This window comes from Polyodon spathula, chromosome 42, assembly GCF_017654505.1.
Source record: "Polyodon spathula isolate WHYD16114869_AA chromosome 42, ASM1765450v1, whole genome shotgun sequence".
NCBI lineage: Eukaryota > Metazoa > Chordata > Actinopteri > Acipenseriformes > Polyodontidae > Polyodon > Polyodon spathula.
The window spans coordinates 2,000,788-2,018,983 of NC_054575.1; the positions used below are offsets into that span (position 1 = coordinate 2,000,788).

The 18,196-nt window shown below is 44.2% G+C and overlaps 1 protein-coding gene across 5 annotated transcripts in view; it reads left to right on the plus strand.

Annotated features, from left to right (window-relative positions):
* The window catches only part of carmil3 (capping protein regulator and myosin 1 linker 3), a 51,795-nt gene that overhangs the window by 28,124 nt on the left and 5,475 nt on the right, over window positions 1–18,196 (plus strand). For 3 of the 5 annotated variants that reach the window (XM_041236792.1, XM_041236790.1, XM_041236791.1), the window contains exons 16-33: window positions 1,373–1,477; window positions 2,061–2,130; window positions 2,615–2,696; window positions 3,874–3,970; window positions 4,912–4,966; window positions 6,329–6,501; window positions 7,070–7,138; window positions 7,231–7,324; window positions 7,603–7,701; window positions 9,251–9,379; window positions 9,515–9,628; window positions 9,960–10,135; window positions 10,303–10,390; window positions 10,795–10,929; window positions 12,889–12,955; window positions 13,137–13,348; window positions 13,639–13,721; window positions 14,072–14,501. In XM_041236792.1, the coding sequence (XP_041092726.1) occupies window positions 1,373–1,477; window positions 2,061–2,130; window positions 2,615–2,696; window positions 3,874–3,970; window positions 4,912–4,966; window positions 6,329–6,501; window positions 7,070–7,138; window positions 7,231–7,324; window positions 7,603–7,701; window positions 9,251–9,379; window positions 9,515–9,628; window positions 9,960–10,135; window positions 10,303–10,390; window positions 10,795–10,929; window positions 12,889–12,955; window positions 13,137–13,348; window positions 13,639–13,721; window positions 14,072–14,501 (2,278 nt within the window). Of the gene's footprint in view, window positions 1–1,372; window positions 1,478–2,060; window positions 2,131–2,614; window positions 2,697–3,873; window positions 3,971–4,911; window positions 4,967–6,328; window positions 6,502–7,069; window positions 7,139–7,230; window positions 7,325–7,602; window positions 7,702–9,250; window positions 9,380–9,514; window positions 9,629–9,959; window positions 10,136–10,302; window positions 10,391–10,794; window positions 10,930–12,888; window positions 12,956–13,136; window positions 13,349–13,638; window positions 13,722–14,071; window positions 14,502–17,193; window positions 17,472–18,196 lie in introns of all 5 variants that reach the window. The other 2 variants (XM_041236795.1, XM_041236793.1) reach the window with 1 other exon arrangement.

Consider the following 18,196-nt stretch of genomic DNA (forward strand, 5'->3'; position numbering starts at 1 on the left):
GAAAAGTTTAAGTTGGCTCACAGAAATTGACCGCTACATATAAAACATATTATAACAATGTAATGTTGCTGTATTATTTGTATTTATCAGTCAGGACTTGCAGCCATTTATAGAAGTTTGATTATATCAGTCTGCATTCCTCAAGTGAGCGGTCTTTTGGCATTTCATTGATAGCCCATCTTTCTGCTCACAGCACCTAGCTGTCTGTGTGATAGTCTATCACCTGTGTGAGCCACTACCTTACTCCTCTGATCTATGTATTAAATGCAGTCTGGTTACTTGGTTTTCTAAGAAATTCATTGTTACCCCAATACACATTGAAAACGGATCGCAGAAGATGCAGGACAGCAAAGCAGTGTTTGGCATTACTGCAAAGTTTACCAAACAAGGATTCTGATGCAGCAGCGATGGACAGTGATGAATCTGGTTCTGGAGCAGACTGTTTTGCGAAGATTAACCTTGCAGCAGCAGTGACAGTGAGAAGGATAACTGACTGCCTGGTAATGACGGCACTGTTTGGAGCATTATAAATCCTGGTGTTGAAGCTGCAGCTAGAAGGGGTGAACATAATATTTTGAGGGCAGTTCCAGGGCCCACGGCATATGCAGAATGCAACACTGATGAGAGTGCATTGTGCTTTTCGCCTATTGATTGACATGCACACGCTCCACCACATTCAGCGTTGCACTGAAGCAGAAGCCCACTGACAGCTACAAGGTGATCCCTGCTCAATGCCCTTGGAGGAATTAGAAGCTTTCATTTCTGCGTTTCGATTTGAAGCAAACCAGAAGCGCCTGACTTCAAAATGGTAAATCTGCCCAATGTGCAAAAGCTGTGCCAAATGCGCAAAGGCAGCGCAGGGACTGTGTGATTTGTGCCAGCACTTAGACTTTGTGAATGACTGTGATTTTACATTTACATACCAAATGTGTAAACGTGCGTTTAATGTTCACAATTGTAACTCCTGTCTTTAGGATCTAACAGTGTTACTAAAGGCGAATTCCTGTGATTGTTGGTGAACTGAAAATGATTTTATTTTATTTCATTACCCACCAGAGGGTGCTGTGAATCCTTGTTTTGATGGACATTTAACATCAGATTTCTAAAATTCCTTAGGTGTCGGGCAAAAGGTTTCAACACCTTACAATTGTCTGCAAGCAATTCATGCTTTTGTCCTATGAAAGAGTGCAATTCATTTGACCTTTTAGAAATCCTACTAAAATTAACAAATATATATTTAAACATATTATAAACTGGTGTTTCCTTCACACCTCTGCACCCACAGTATTGTGCTGTAGTTCAGCACCAGCTCATGCTAGCAGAGTTCTGGCAGCCTGTAAGAATACATGTTCTCTCTGGGTCTTTGTTTCAGGAAATCTAAAGAAACTCTCCCCTCCTTCAAGCAGTTCTTTACCTCTGCGTTCAGCCTCAACCACATCAGTCTGTCTGGAGTAAAGCTGCCTGCCGAAGCCCTCAGGTAGGACATTTTGGTTCAAGCACGGAGCCAGACTCCTGTTTTGAGCTCTAATGACTGGAGCCAAGATGGCTGCCACAATTTCCTACAATGTCCAGCAGCCCAGCATTTGGCTAAGTAGTTAATAGCTGTATCTCTCACTGTTGAAGGAATTAGTATTTTGTGTGCTGCTTGACTTTCTTATTTGCTTCTAGTTTTTACCTGTGCAGAGCTGAACAAACCCACAGGAGAAGAAACGGACTCTTCCAGTATCTCTCTCACACACACACACACACACACACACACACACACACACACACACATTACACTGAACAAACCCACAGGAGAAGAAACAGACTCTTCCAATATTTTACACCCACACCCATCACGCTGATGAAGGCAGTAGCAGAAACGCTGGTCTGCTGCTTGACTCTCTTAGTTTCTTCTAGTTTTTAACCTGTGCAGAGTTTAAGATGGAAGTTTGTGTTTGAAGTTCTGCACATGTTTAATTATTCTGACTCTCCTCCCTCCCTTTCTTTACTCTCTACCCTCTTCCCCTCCCTCTTTCTTTCTTCCTCCCTCTCCCCCTCTCCCCTCCCTCTCTCAGAGCTCTCTTTCAGGGTTTGTCTTCCAACGCTCACCTTAATGATGTTCACTTGGATATCAGTGCCTGTGAGGTAATACTGTCTGTCTGTCTGTCTGTTTCCCTATGCTTTTCCCATGGTTATACTATGCATTTGTCATCATTTTGTATGATTTGTCATGTTTTTAATATGTTTTACCAGACCTCTCTGTGCTTTACAATGCTTCCCTATGCTTTACCAGACCTATCTGTGCTTTGCAATGCTTCTCTATGCTTTACCAGACCTTTCTGTGCTTTACAATGCTTCCCTATGCTTTACCAGACCTCTCTGTGCTTTACAATGCTTCGCTATGCTTTACCAGACCTCTCTGTGCTTTACAGTCCTCCCCTATGCTTTACTATGCTTTCACTGTGCTTTATTAAACTTTGCTGTGCTTTTATTATGGGAAACTTATATAAGGGCAATTTGGCATGTGTGTGTGTCTGACTTTTATAACAACGAGTTTACAAACAATATTTAATAGGAAAATCTTTCTCTCCTCTCTCCCCTGTCTCGTCTCCCTCGCCCCCTGTCTCAGCTGCGATCTCAGGGCGCCTCTGTGATTCAGGAGTTTTTTTCAGGCACTTCGTGCATCTCCACCCTCGACATCTCAGACAACGGTGAGACTGCCTGTCTGTCTGTCTGTCTGTCTGCCTGTCTGTCTCTCTGTCTTCCTGTCTGATGATGTCACTGGTCAGGCTGTTTCGACTAGGAAAGAGACTCAGACCCAAGAAAGCTGCAGGTTTAAACACGACTCTGCACTTTTAATTATAACACAACTAATAAAACAACAGCGGCACGGCGGCCAAAACAAACAGGTTAACAGAAAGAATATCTTTCATTTTAAAGAACGTCTTCACAAACTCCAATCTGCACCCCAGCGGAACTATATATTTACTCACATCGCACAAAACCCTCTCCTCCACCAACGTGAATTCTCACCACCACTAATTCTCATTAACACCCGTGTGCACCTTTTATACCCCCGTGGCTCGAGCCTTAATTAATCATTTAAGCAGGTATTCAATTGCCAGCTCCAGCCACATTCCCACGTGTGTTTGCAGAAAGGATTTTAACTCCCTCCCTGCCTCCCAATACCCCCCCCACAGCACACACCCTGACGCTCTGCCACACACCTACACTAATAAAACCAAATACATTGAAATAATAACAGTAATAATACTACTACTAATAATAAATACACAAATAATGCAAATAAACACAGGGGTGGGGTGTACCACGTCACACTGTAATATCATTTTAACAATGGACAAAGCAAGCTATCTGCTAAGTAACGATAAGTGATGAATCATGAAACTGGATCAGTTGAACACCAACCTAAAAAAGATCTTTGTGTCTAATAGATCTCAGTAGCACCCTGTGGCGCGATAGCTTCACAGCCCAGATGGTATTGGCAGGCAGAGAGACTCAGACATAGAAAGCTGCAAGCTTAATGCGTTAATGCACAGTTTAATTAACAAATAAACACGGACAAAACACTTGATAAAACACAATGAACAAAATAAACGGCACAGGGGCCAAAACAAACGGCACAGGGGCCAAAACAAAAGGTTCTACAGAAACGCACAAATTTTACCATGAGACAGGACAGGGCAGCATGGAACACAAACATACACATACACCTCTTTCACCTCTTTCACCAACACCTATAAACACCTGTTTTAGACACCTGTGTGGACAATGCAATACACAGTATTTGGTTTTGGTACAGCTCACTTCCCTGTAGTTCTTGTTCTTCATATTCCCTGTGAAGCCTGTCTTTGAATCTTCCTGCAGGATTTGACTCCGATCTGCTGACTGTGATTCCAGCGCTGGGGCAAAATAAATCCCTCAGACACATCCTGCTTGGAAAGAACTTCAATGTGAAGAACAGGTAGGCATGGTGGCGCGAAACAGTTGCATTGAGGCCACAGGGTTTGCTGTAACCCTTTAAAAACCGTGATGGTGTAGACACGATCATACTGAAGTGTCATTCTGGGCCCATGATCGGGTAAACACGATGGAATACACTTTTTATTTTTTATTTGACTTACTGGGCCACCATACTTTGCACTACAAACTGCAGACACATATCATTGGATAGGGGAGGGCTTGGATTTGCCTGATTCTTGATTGAGACGGACATTTCATTTTGAAAGGGCGGGGATATTTACCAGCAGCCACGCAGAAACAAAACATGACATAGGGACTTGTTTAGAATTTTATTTATAAATACTTATTTTGAGAATATAAGCGAGAGTATTGTCCATTATTGCTTATACATGATTGTGTCATTGCAATCACTCAGGTGAAACAATGCACTGCTATGCTGTTCTGATTTAGGTGATCTTGTGAAACGCAAGCAGGAGTCCTGCTCGGTTTACCTGGGTTTTTACAGCTATTTTTATCATGAGAAAGCAGTTGACCCTGCCCTTAAAATGGCGCTGACCAAAGGACGTTCGTTTGATTTTTCACGATGTATTTGCTTGACAACGTCACACACTCATGACCGTAGTTTTTCACACGCATGTAAACCCAGCCAAAGTCTTGTAACGTTTCCAAACATCAATATTTTTCAACAAAACTTTCAGGACATATTGCAAGGTCCCTCAGATCATAGAATAACAGGTTTTTTTTATACATGTCTCTCTACATATAATAATAAAAACATACCTGATGCTAAAAAACTAAACGAAACATTGTGATGAATGAAAGTGAAAAAGTTTGTGTGGCTTCTAAAGTACTCTATAATGTTCCCCAGAGTGTTCTGAAAAGACAAGTCACCAATTCCAAGGTGCTACTGTAAAAAACCTAAATTTTCTCGTCCTGTTCTAGGATGCTGGAAGATGTCTTGCAAAAGATAGTTCACTTGATCCAAGAGGAAGACTGTGTAAGTACAGCCTGTTGTAGGACTCTATGTTTAGACCAGCTTCGAAGGGGCTAACTAGAGCAGTTTCCTTGTTTGAGTAATTGCACAGGGATGGAAATAAGACTCCTATTGCACAGCAGTGTGACCAATTCCAGGTTTTACTATGAGCTTGATTAGTGTGTATTGGTTATAAGCTCAGGTATGTCTTATTAAACTCATAGCAAAACCAGGAATGGGTCACACTGCTGTGCAATAGGAGTCTTATTTCCATCCTGTTGTAGGTAATTAATAGCTCTTTAAATTATCACCGCCATGCACATCACTGTATTGGTCTCATCTGCTTTATTTTCATTTTAAAACATGATATCTGGTTCTTCATATCTGGTTAGCAAAGTGTAATAAAGCACAGTGATATCTGGTTCTTCACTGGGTTAAATAAATCTGTTTACAATCCTTATAAAAGTCTCCCATAGTAAAAGCACAGCAAAGTGTAATAAAGCACAGTGAAAGCATGGTAAAGCATAGGGAAGCATTGTAAAGCACAGAGAGGTCTGGTAAAGCATAGGGAAGCATTGTAAAGCACAGAGAGGTCTGGTAAAGCATAGGGAAGCATTGTAAAGCACAGAGAGGTCTGGTAAAGCATAGGGAAGCATTGTAAAGCACAGAGAGGTCTGGTAAAGCATAGGGAAGCATTGTAAAGCACAGAGAGGTCTGGTAAAGCATAGGGAAGCATTGCAAAGCGCAGAGAGGTCTGGTAAAGCACAGGGAAGCATTGTAAAGCACAGAGAGGTCTGGTAAAGCATAGAGAAGCATTGTAAAGCACAGAGAGGTCTGGTAAAGCATAGAGAAGCATTGTAAAGCACAGAGAGGTCTGGTAAAGCATAGAGAAGCATTGTAAAGCACAGAGAGGTCTGGTAAAGCATATTAATAAAACTATGTTAAACAATGGTTAATTCATAGTATAACCATAGAAAAATCATGGGGGGAAACCTGCTAAAATACAGTACAAAAATACTGTGCTGAACTTGTTTTCAATTTGTGTTGCACTTCCTGGGTCACTTGGAAGTTGTCCCCACCCCTTCACTGACTTCATTCTTTCTTGTCAATAAACGCATATGCTTCCCCTGCTGACTGACATGCATTCAGAAACCTGGAGCTAAGCAGGAACAGACTTCCCGGAAGGCAAGGCAAGCAAACTGAGAACTTAGAGTAGTACCAGATGTCTGTTTTTAAAATGGAAATGCATGTTTGCTGTAGCATGTGTTTCTTTCAAAACTGCACATGTGGGTCCTGTGTAGTGAGTGCAGGGCAGTTCATCTATTATTAGGACCAGTTTACAGAGTGAGTTCTGGAGTCCCAGTCTGTACCCTTGTCCTCTCCCAGTCTCTCCAGTCCCTGTCCCTCACGGACTCGAGGCTCAAGTCTCGCACGAGTATCCTGGTGAACGCGCTGGGAAGCAACACCTGCTTGCGCAGAGTGGACCTGAGTGGGAACAGCATGGAGGATATTGGGGCAAAGATGCTAGCCAAGGCCCTGCAGATCAACAGCAGTCTGAGGTACAGAGCTATCAGTGTACATATCACTCTGTCTACCTATGTGTGTGTGTCTGTGTGCAGATCAGGTTTTTTTTTGGGGGGGGGGGGGGTTGTTTTCTCCCGTGGTTTTCTCCCCCATTTGGAATGCCCAGTTGTTATTTGTATCCCAGTTCACCGTTGCAAGCCCTTGTTGACTCATTAGTGACATGACTATACAGGTTTGGATCAGTGTTGTAACGAGAGCTGATATTCTACCAAGGTCAAACTGAGGCTTCAAGCTATAGCTGCAGTACTTATATGACTGTTTGGTATTTACTATTCAAATCTATGTTACAAACGGAGAAAATTAAGGAGTCTTTTGTACTTTACCAGCATTTTTATATGAGCATCAGCACTGATGATGCAAACAAAAAACCGAGGACACGACCTCTGTGTCCTCACGGCTAGTTACGGCCAAGGTTTAGATGTTGCATTTCAATACAGTCTGTGTTACATGTGTAATGTCCAGACTATCAGTATTCAGTCAGTGTTGGGTGTCTGAGTGGTCAGCTGGCCACACTTCATTCCCGTCCTCTCTTGACTCCTGCAGGACAGTCACGTGGGACAGGAACGGTACCACTGCTCAGGGATTCCTGGATGTGGCGCGGGCTCTGGACCAGTGAGTTACACCACAGGATTTATTTCATTTTCTGTTGTTGTTTTTTTTAACTGCCCCTTGTAAGTGTTTCCTCTCTCCTTGTGTTTCCGCAGTAACTTCACTCTGCAGTTCATGCCTGTGCCACTCAGCGATGTCACTCAGGCCTACCGTAGCGCCCCCGAGAGGACAGAAGAGGCATTACACAAGGTACCTAGGGAGTGAACTCACTCTATCTGTGTGTGTGTGTGTCTGTGTGTGTCTCTCTGCAGACAGGCAGGAATGAGAGGCGAGTGAATTCATTAGCACATTATATGTAAGTCTATCTATGTATGCCCCTAGTCCCCCAGACCTCCAGAGAAAGGTAAAAGACAGGCATGAGAGGCGAGTGTATCCGTCTGTCCGTCGGTCTGACTGATCTTGTGAAATGCTTTTCTTCCCTCTTGGCCTGATTTGATTGGGTTTCTCTGGGTTTCTCTGGGTTTCAGATTCAGAGGAGTTTGCTTCGGAACAACCAGAGCCAACGATTCTCTCAGCAGCAAGCTTTCCGACTGCACCAGGGCATTGTGACCAGCACTACCGAGCAAGTAAACACTGAGTAAACTCTGAGTAAACTCCGAGTAAACACTGAGTAAACTCTGAGTAGAGACCGAGTAAACATTGAGTAGAGACTGAGTAAACACTGAGTAGTTTCACGTTTATGTGCTTCCTTTTATTATCTAATACACTCTTAATACACTTCTCCACGCTCTCTTTCAGCACAGGGCACAGCTGTTCCGAAGTTTTATTTTTATTGCACTTGCCAACCTGGCATTGGCGTCTCTTGCGGCTCTCAGCGGGGTTGCCAGCTTCGGCTGTGGGCACACGCTTGGCAGTCTCCCACTGTTCCAAATGCTTCTTGCGAAGTTTCTGTGCTAATTGTAAAATATATTCTCTCCTTGGTAAATTCTTCTCTGTGCATTCTTTGTAAAGTACCCAGGAGATGATGGCTGCTAGGTTCAATACATTGTAAAACACCTGAAAAGAACGCCGTTGGGAGCCAGCTTTCACAGAATTCTTCCGTGCCATCTGATCCAAAACATCAACTCCACATTGTGTTGCTTGGTAAAACTCCACGGTCTCTGGTATTTATTTTCACTAATCCTGATGCTAATCGACTGACCAAAGCAGCTAAATTAAAAGCAATAGGCTGTCAGTCATTCACTCAGGCAGAGAGTAGAGACTAATCTGATTACAGGGCTAAACACATTGCGGACTGGTAAATAAAAATGATAAAGTAGAGCACTCATCTGTAAAATCACAATTGTTTTCTGCGTGGCCATCAATGTGACTTCTCTCGGGGCTTTTAGGAATAATTTAATATATCTCCTTTATTTCCTGCGCTTCATGCTTTGTGAGAATATTTAATACATACGGACAGAAAGGTACATGAACGCACAGCCCCGTATGTGTTACACGACTGGAGAAAATGACATTTTAAAACCAACAACTGCCAAAGTGACCGATGTGGGGCTTCTGGTGTTACTATCCTCTAAACACAGTGCATAGTTTTACAAGATTCAATAATATAATTTGCCGTCAGCAGTTTTTTTTTTATAGTCAACAAAGTCTTATTTAATCACATTCTCTAAATGTTCGCTTGCTCCTGACATGCTTGGAAATGTGTTTCAGGTTCAGCTCTCGTGGATCTGTAAAAGCGATTGCAGGCTCCTTATCCATTTCTGCGCTTCGCAGATGTGCTCCTGAGGACTTGCTGCCTGCAAAATACTTGAACTCTGTTATCCAGGCTCCCATCTTTGCATTTCATCATCCCATAGAAATAAAACCAGCTCAATCAAAGGGCCTTGCATCTCTGCTACATATACCTTCCACTCAAAGGGTGCAACTACCTTGTACAAGGAAGGAATGATTTTGGGGTGACTTGTGACAGTAGAGACTAACCACTGAGTAAACACTGAGTAACCATTAAGTAAACACACAGTAAAGACTGAGTAAGCACAGTGTAAGCAGTGACTAAACACAGAGTAAAACAAAGTTAGCCTTAGGTAATTTTTTAGTAAACGGTAACTATTGACGAGACACAGTGGAAACAGTAAATATCAAGTAACCCCTGAGTAAAGTGACACTCTGTCCTAGGTGCTGGAGCGTCTCTGTGTGAAAGTGCAGGACAGTGTGAGAGTGCTGAGGAGCTGCCCTGTGGAGTCAGTCAGGGAGGACCTGCAGAGGGCCAGAGACACACTGAAGGAGGCGCGCAACTCCAGAGCTGTGAGTAAAACACTACTGCTACTCTCACACTTGCATACTCACATACACACTCACACATTCAAAATGCTCATTCAAATGATCCCAGCTCCAGAGTATTTGTCACTGTCCTGTCTCACAGTGTCTCTCTGTCCCCAGCTCTTCCCCAGTCTGTTTGAACTGGGACACATCCTTGCAGTGGACGGTCCAGTGAGACATCGTCTCGAGTCAGTGGCCAGCGACGTGTCCAAGGCTGTGGACAAGGAGCTGCAGGTACAGTCTCTCTCTCTCTCTCTCTCTCTCTCTCTCTCTCTCTCTCTCTCTCTCTCTCTCTCTGTCATTTCATTAGAGCCAGGTTTCCCCTCCTTGCTCTATTTCAAACCCCAAGGCATTCTTGGGGATGTAGTCCTGTATCAACCCCTGGACTACATGTTTCCTTATCTTACCCCCTACTCTGCCACAGTATATATATTTAGATTTCTATGTAAAAGAGTATAACAGTATAGCGCTTCTAGAAGGTGTTTTAAGAAGGCTCTATTCCACCAAATGGCTTTTTCATCAAAAACAAATTTTTCTCTCCTCTCCTCTATCCTCCTCTCCCCAGGTGATTCTGGAGTCCATGTCGTCTCTCTCTCAGGAGCTCTGTCCCCTGGCTGTGTTCCAGGCCGAGTCTCACAATAAGACCCTCTCCTCTGTCTCTGAGCGTGTCACCGTCCCACGCTCTGTGGTCAAGGCTGCCCTGGTGGAGAGAGCAGGGCAGGACATCCAGAACAGACTTGAGTAAAACACCTCCCATCTGACTGTCTGTCTAACTGTGTGTCTTTGACTTACCTGATCGTGTGTGTCTGTGTGTGGCTGTGTCCAATTGTCTAACTCAGTTTGACGTTAGCGTTGTAGCCTGTCTGTTCCCTGCATGTCTCACCTGACTCCTCTGCTCTTCTTCTCAGTGAGGTTAAGCTTGACGTGGTCACCTATCTCACCAACTCTATTGTGGATGAAATCTTGCAGGAGCTCTACTCCTCTCACAAGAAACTGGTGAGTGCAAGGCACACTGAAGAGGCTCAAGAACTACAGGTCCCAGCATGCCTGTAACAGTGAGGGGTGATGGGAGTTGTAGTTCAGGTGGCTGTAAAGACAGGTTTGACTGTAGTATAAGTGCAGGTGTTCCCTGCAAAAGGAAGAATTGCAATTTAAACAGCAGCTCAGCACCTGCAGTAATAGTGGGGGGTGATGGGATCTGTAGTTTTTTATAGAGTGAAAATTCATGAGGCTTTAGGCTTTACTGCATACATCAGTATACAAAACTACAGCTTCCAGCATGCTGCTCCATCCGAGGGATGATGGGAGGTGTAGTTCATTAGAAATGATGCTGTAAAGACAGGTTTAGCTTTATGCTTGTAAACTCTGCTCTAATTTTGGGGTCCCCCGCCCCCCCACAGACTCGTCACATCTCCCAGCTGAGGCGTCTGGCCGAACAGGAAGCAGGATTTCTGGGAACGCTGCAGGATCGAAGCTCCAGGAGAAAACATCGGAATTCTGAGGACATGACAGACGAGGAGCTTTACACCAGCATAGTGCGTCTCTCTGTGTGTGTGTGTGTGTGTGTGTGAGTGTGTGAGATTCAATGTGTGTGAATGAGACCATGGATCAGGGATCGGGAGGGGGAGGTCCATGAAGAGGTGTACATTACCATTCTATATTCCTGTAGCTGCTACACAAACTCCCCCCTTACTCCAAACATAGAATTGTCTTGTTGTCTCCAACTGACAGTTTGTCTGCGCGAGCTTTCTTTGTTTCTGTACACAGCACTTCGTAACTCAGACAGAGTCAAAGGACAGTCAAAGTGGAGGGGCGGGTCCAGGCGCGGGAGAGATGCAGTGCGCGATTAAACAGACAAAGAGAGTTATAATCCAGTTGGAATGGGACTTTATTGTATCCAGGTCTGGCAGCCGAATGATAAGACCCTGGCAGTACACGACAACGTTATTGCACAGAGTAAATAGCAACAGTGTTGCAGTCCCCAAACAATGAACACAAATACCTGCGACACTGTCCCCAGTCCTGGGTGCGTGCCGCAGTGCTTGTGGTTGGAAATACAGTTTATTAATGACAGTAGTGCATTGCTGTTCCAGCTTTGTGCTGGCCCTTGGTGACAGCTCAGGAATTGTGCTAGCTGTCTAGTAATTTACAAAACAAGACACTCATGATACATTATTTCTCACAGTCCTTACAGGTTCAAAACTCAAACCAAAGCGAAGGAACACTTTGCGATTCTCCGGCTCCTTTTAGGCTGTCACGTGTATCCCCTTGGTAAACGAGTTCAACCTCCTCTCCAGTCTGCAGCTGCCACGTCGTTTCCCTTCCGGGTCAATGCGTTATTGCAAGGGAGTCCCGCCCCCTTTCTAGCTGTCCGACTTCCCTTGAACCCTGGGAAAAAACTGTCAGGCCAGCCCGTCCAGGGAACTGTATTCTCGCTTTCTCGAGATTTACCAAGAATCATTGTATTCCTGTCACAGGACATCAATGAGAATATAATAAGTCGAAAAATATAATGTTCTTTATTATTCCAGTCCCAGTGGTTATAAAGCCAATAAAAAGAAAGACGACCTATGGTAAGAAATAACAGAACAATTGGAAATTGATGGCATGTCAATCTCTCTTTATTTCTCTTATCAAAGTGACGGGGAGCGGCACACACTGGTTTCGTATTTCTGTAAAATGGCGCTTCGTTGTTTTAATAACGTTGACCAATAATGATAATCACATGAACACTTAGGGGTTGACGTGTGTGTGTGTGTGTGTGTGTGTGTGTGTGTGATAGTCTGTGTGAGTCTCTGTGTGTATAAAGTTTAAAAATAAGGATAATCCTTCTGTGTCTGTATCACCTCTGTGGCTTGTATTTACTGTATGCTCTAGTTGGCTCAGAGGCTACGTTGCTACAGTTTGTTTCTGTTATCTTACTAGTTATAGTTCTCAGCAGTAGAATGAGTTTTTCAGCTGTTACTCCACTTGGTGCAACCAACCACTAACTACTCTCTTTTACAAGGTCACTGTGGTTCATTGTTTACCATAGTTCTCCTTTGTCAAACATTCCTGCACATGCATGATCACTCAGCATTCTAGGCCTAATTCTAATTCATATCAGTTTGCAGACATTGTTCAGTCCTGTTGCAAGGCAGGCTTTGTTAGCAGTCCTGTTTAACATTACCAGCACGTTTTCTTTCATATGATTATGAATACTTCTACCCTACATGTGAACTGTACACTATAGCGTAGTGAGTCTACGTGACTGTCTGTGTGTGTCTGTGTGTCTGTCTTTATGTGTGTGTGTGTCTGTCTGTGTGTGTGTGTGTCTCTTTAATCTGTATATTAGCATAGTGAGTGTCTGTGTGAATTGTTCACTGTCATTATCTGTGTATCTGTCTGAATTGTACACAGGCATTGTGGGTCTGTGTGTTTGTCTGGTTAAGAATGTCTCTCCCTCCTCTCCCACCTCTCTCTCCCCTCCCTCTTCCCCCCTCTCCTCCTCTCAGGACACCATTGCTATTCGGAAACAGACCTCTCGCACTCGCAGAATCCGTCCAGTCTCGACATTCCTGAGTGAGTGTGTGCGGGGGGGGGGGCTTTCAATCATAAATAAATAATTTTTCATACATTGAAATATTGAATTCTGTGTTCTAACCTCTCTATCTTCTCACCTCTTTCCTCTCTCTCCCTTCTCCTTCTTCCTTTTCTCTCTACCCTTTTCTCTCTCCTCGCTCCTCCTCCCCCCCTCTCTCAGGCTTGTCAGAGCCACGCTCCTCTTCTCCTCCCCCTCTTCACTCCTCCCTCAGCTTCGCTCCTCTCTCTCTCTCACAGAGCTCATCCTGTGAGGGCCTGGACGTCCTGCCTACCCAGGGTGCACCTCTGCAGCATGTCACCCGTGTCAGGCCCCGCCCCCCACGGAGACACCCCCGGCAACCGCTGAGTTCCGCGCCCCCCCCACCAAACAGCGTGAGTACACAGATCTGTCTGACTGTCTGTCTCTCTGTGCCTCTTTGTTTCTCTCAATCTATCTGTGTCTGTCTGTGTGTCTACTGTCCATGTTAACAGTTTTCAGTCAGTATTGGGTGTCAGTGATTATATGGGCTAACTTCATTGCAATCAGCAACACTCATTAGAAGGCACTGTCTATCTATTTATCTGTCTGTCTGTCTATCTATCTATCTATCTGTCTATCTATCTAATTGTTGTTACAGAGGAAATTGTTTTAAGATTAATAAAGCCTCTCTCTCGCTGTACAGAACAGTGACGGGGGTGAGGGGGGAGTGAGCCAACTAGATGAGGGGCTGCCTGACTTCTACAGCAAGAGAGTTCTACCAAACAGGTGCACTGACAGACAGACACACTGACAGACAGACAGACAGACACACTGCCACCCACACTGACAGACAGAGACACTGACAGACAGACACACTGCCACGCACACTGACAGACAGACAGACTGACAGACTTACGGACAGACAGACACACAGACAGACAGACACACTGACAGACAGACAGACACACACACACACACACACACACACACACACACACACACACACATGCACAGACACCCCCCCCACACACACACACACATGCACAGACACACACACACACACACACACACTTATTTTACCAGTATTTTAAGAGTATTGTTAAATATTACTAACTTTCTTTCTTTCTTTCTTCCAGTCAATCCTCGTCTCATTCCAAATCCCAAACTCTGCCCTTTAATCAGAAGAAAAGAAAAAACAAACGCTCCATTTTCACGTTCCGGAGAAATCGAACGCCTACCGTTCCGACCAATCAGAGCTCAGAGAAGCCGTCGGGGGGAGGGGACTGTGGGGAGGAGTGTAGGACTGCGGTGACATCATCACCAGTCACCGCCTCCTCTTCCTCCTCAGTGTCACTTCGCGCAGTGCCCTCTAGCTTCTCCTCCTTGTACTGCACAGAGAATTACAGTCCCAGCACTGCCAGCCCTGCCCACACAGACCCAGAGGCTGATGGGATTGAGGAGGTCCCTAAGAGGAAGGCACAAGGGGGACTGGTGGAGGCCAAACCAGTTCAGGGAATCCTACTGCCTGGAATGGGATTACTAGGAATGGGGTATCCAGGGAAACAGGTGAGCCATTAAACAAACAAGAAAAACCTTTTAACAGATAGATCGAGAAGTGAACCCAACTAACACCCAGTAATGACTGAGTACTGTCACCATGAACATTACACCCAGGCAGACAAGTAATCGTACTGTATTGAAATGCAGCATCTAAACATGTAATTTGGTGTAGTCGGTAGGATTGATAGGTAGATAGATAGACAGAGACAGACAGCTTTAGTTTTTTAATAACCTTGTTCTTATCTTATGGTGATTGTTTATAAATGTGGCCCATCCTCTGAATAATTTTCCATTTTTATATTTTATTTTAAACCTTTTAAAGACAAAAACAACACCAAACATAGTCTAATATATATATATATATTGGAAAAAGTGGAGGAGGGGCAATATATATATATATAAATTAGTTTGACCCCCCCCCCCCCCCCCCCCCCTCCACCACCAATAATGAAAGTGCCCCTTCTGCCCTATGGGTTAGATGCCTATGGTCTGGATGCCTTGATCACTTTGAATACAGCAATCGCATCCCCTGTCAGAAAATCAGTCGCTTTATTTTTTCTGCTTTTATAATTGCTAGTTTGTCCTGCCCCATTAAAAAGATTGTCAGTTGGCACTTATTCTTGGCCCTTTTGAAGTACCTCACTCTAAAAAGAGAGTTTCACAAAAATTTACCCCTAAACGTATCTACCAGAAACCCAGCGGCTGCAGGCTGGGGCAGTACATACAACAATGAAACACAGTCTCTCTCTGCAAACAGTAAGGGCACTTGTCTTCAAGTCCTGGCTTAATAATTGCCATAGAGGAGTTTGTGGCTAGCACTCTCCATTGTAAATCCCTGAGTTTTCCCTGAAGTAGAATATACTGAGAGTCTGCACTCTGTCTTAGTAATGCAAAGGTGCAAAGATGCAAAGGTTTGTTTTGTCCAGTGAAACAAACAGTAAATAATAATGATGTTGAGTAATACAGCAGCATGTTTTACTTAATTTATAATCCCTGGGTTTGCCTGGCAAATAATGGTCCTGTTTTTATTATACACCCACACAAAACACATACACAAGTCAGTTAGTGTGTGAATTAGTGCTAGTGGTGCAATTGTGATACAATGCTGTTCCAGGATTGTGCTGGCTTCTGGTGACAGCTCTGGAATCTCATTTAACTGTGTAGTAATATATAACACAAGACAGTTACAGACAAACAAAACACTTTTTGTTCCTCACGGGGTCTCTCACAGTCCTTACAAATGCTTTTAAACCGAACGAAGGAACAGATAACATCGCTTCAACCCCTATTTATACCGTCACTCATGACCCCTTGGTTAATGATTGCAGCCGCTCTTCCAATGAGTTAGTGTACCGAAGCTTGGTCTCTTTTCTACATGACCGACTTCCTTTTAACCCTCGGAATGAAGTGTCAGGCCAAGCAGTCCAGAGTACTCTGTTCCCGTTACTTAGCACCTCAAGAATCATTGTCTTTCTGTCACACTCCCACAACCAACAAAGATAAAAAAAAAACTGTTAGACTAAAACTGGACATATCAGAGCAAGGTTGTAAATTAAGGGCTCCTCTAAGCCAATGCAGCCCTACTGACACAACATTCTCAGTGCCACCGTGGGCCAGGTAAGCAGCATCCCACGATAAAACACAGGAAAACAGGACAAGGCCAGCCTGCTGTTGTTCATTAGCAAAAGCTGCCTATCAAGATTCAGCCCTCCCACCCTGTGGAAGAAAGCAAAGCAAAATCCCTCCATGGCAGAGGGCCAGGAGCATACAGTAACAGCTGTAGAGTCTGCAGTCTAAAAGCAGTCTCTGGATTTCCTTTAAAAGAGATGGTGAGGGCTCCACGCACAAGAACCTATGCCAGAACATTGAAACAACCAGATTATTCATTGTTAAAACTCTGCCTCTATAGGAGAGCTTCAGCAAAAGGCACCTTTGACTGCAATCTCCCTTTCACCTGATCTAACACTCCCTCCTAGTTCTCTAGTGCTGTACCCTCCCCTCCCAGGAACACTCTGAGATGTCGAGACACCCTCTGGTTCCACTATAAACCTCCCCCTGGTAAATCTGGTACCCTGCTAATCCCCCCATCAAAAAAGCGTTGCTTTTATCCTAATTGACACGAGCAGTGACACTTTCTCAAAAATATCCTGGCAGTAAAGCAAAACATTAATATCTTGACTATATCAGTGCTATGTCATGTGCATAGGACACCACTTTGAATGACTGATTTGAGATATTTGGAATAGAGAGACCGTGTAAGAGCTGCTTGATTTTCTCAATAAGGGGCCTGCACTGGGAAAGAAGAGCTCAACACACTTTACTTTCACCACACTGGACACGTTATTGTAGAGCAACTGAATTTTCGCCACAAAATTGGGGCTAAAACCGTATATCTCTAAAAAGCTGAAATAAATATTTGTGGTCTACCCGGTCAAAAGCTTTTTGTTGAAGAGAAATTAGACCAGCTTTACAATCAAAGAGCTTGGGGCTGCTATTAAAAAAAACACATTAGCAAAGATAGATCTGTTTGGTAGACAGTAGGATTAATTGGGGTGCACAATAAGGTCCTTGAGGGTTTTCAGGCGGTTGGCCAATGCCTTAGGCAGGATTTTATAAACAGAGCAAAGGAGGCTTACAGGAGCCTCACTGAGCTCTTGGAAAGTTAATCCTCCCTCAAGCCATTCCTTGTCCTCCTCAGGAACGTGGGCCAGACCCTCGAGGAACTGCCGGGCCTCCTGGGACTCCACTACAGTCTCCTCCGTGTACTAGACTGAGTAGAAAGCCACAACATGCTTCTGGATCGCCTCAGGCTCCCTCAGCACCTGCCCAGCCAGGGTCTTTAGACAATGGAGTAGCTTATGCTGAACTGCCTTTTTCTCCAACCCAAAAAAGTATTGAGTTGAGGCATCCACCTGTGAAAGATTTTGAAACCTGGAGCGCACCAGCGCCCCCTGTACCCGTGCATCCAACAGATCAGTCAGTTCTTGTTTTGTTTGCAAGCATTCGAACAGCCTGTTGTCATAGACAGACTGCAGAGCGCTGTCCTCCGCCAGCTCTCTCTTTATATTAAATAGCCAGTATGATTTATAACTCTCGTGAGGGAATAATAATTTTCAGATGACCATATGTTGATTTAAATGAGCTGAAGGAATAGAACAATGTGTAAATAAATTTAACTGGTGTTTAAAACTATAAAATGCATCTAATCTGGCCAAAGATACCAGACCAGGAGATCCTTTTGCCCATGTGTACTGTCTATCATAAGGGTGTAGATTCCTCCAAATATCCCTGACTGAACTGGGGTGGGGCTCTGAGCTGTTCCTGTCTAATTGCTCATTTTCAGTGCAGTTGATGTCCGCAGCCAACAGAGCAGTCTCCAGAGACTGATGCTGAGCCATGGTTGAGAGAGGCTGTCCACTCCCACTCACTGACCCAGTCTGTGTGATTATTATCATCAGTGTGTCTCCTGGAGGAAGCCGACACTCACTCTTGAATTAAATGCTCAAAAAGACCAGCTGTTTTTACTGTATCGCTACACCCCTTCACATCCAGAATCCCCAAACTAAGGGTTTGCTTTGAGGGGGTATAGAGATCTATAAGGGTTTTCATTGAGGGAGTGTTTATAGATCTATAAGGGTTTTCATTGAGGGAATGTATAGAGATCTATAAGGGTTTGCATTGAGGTAGTATAGAGAGATCTA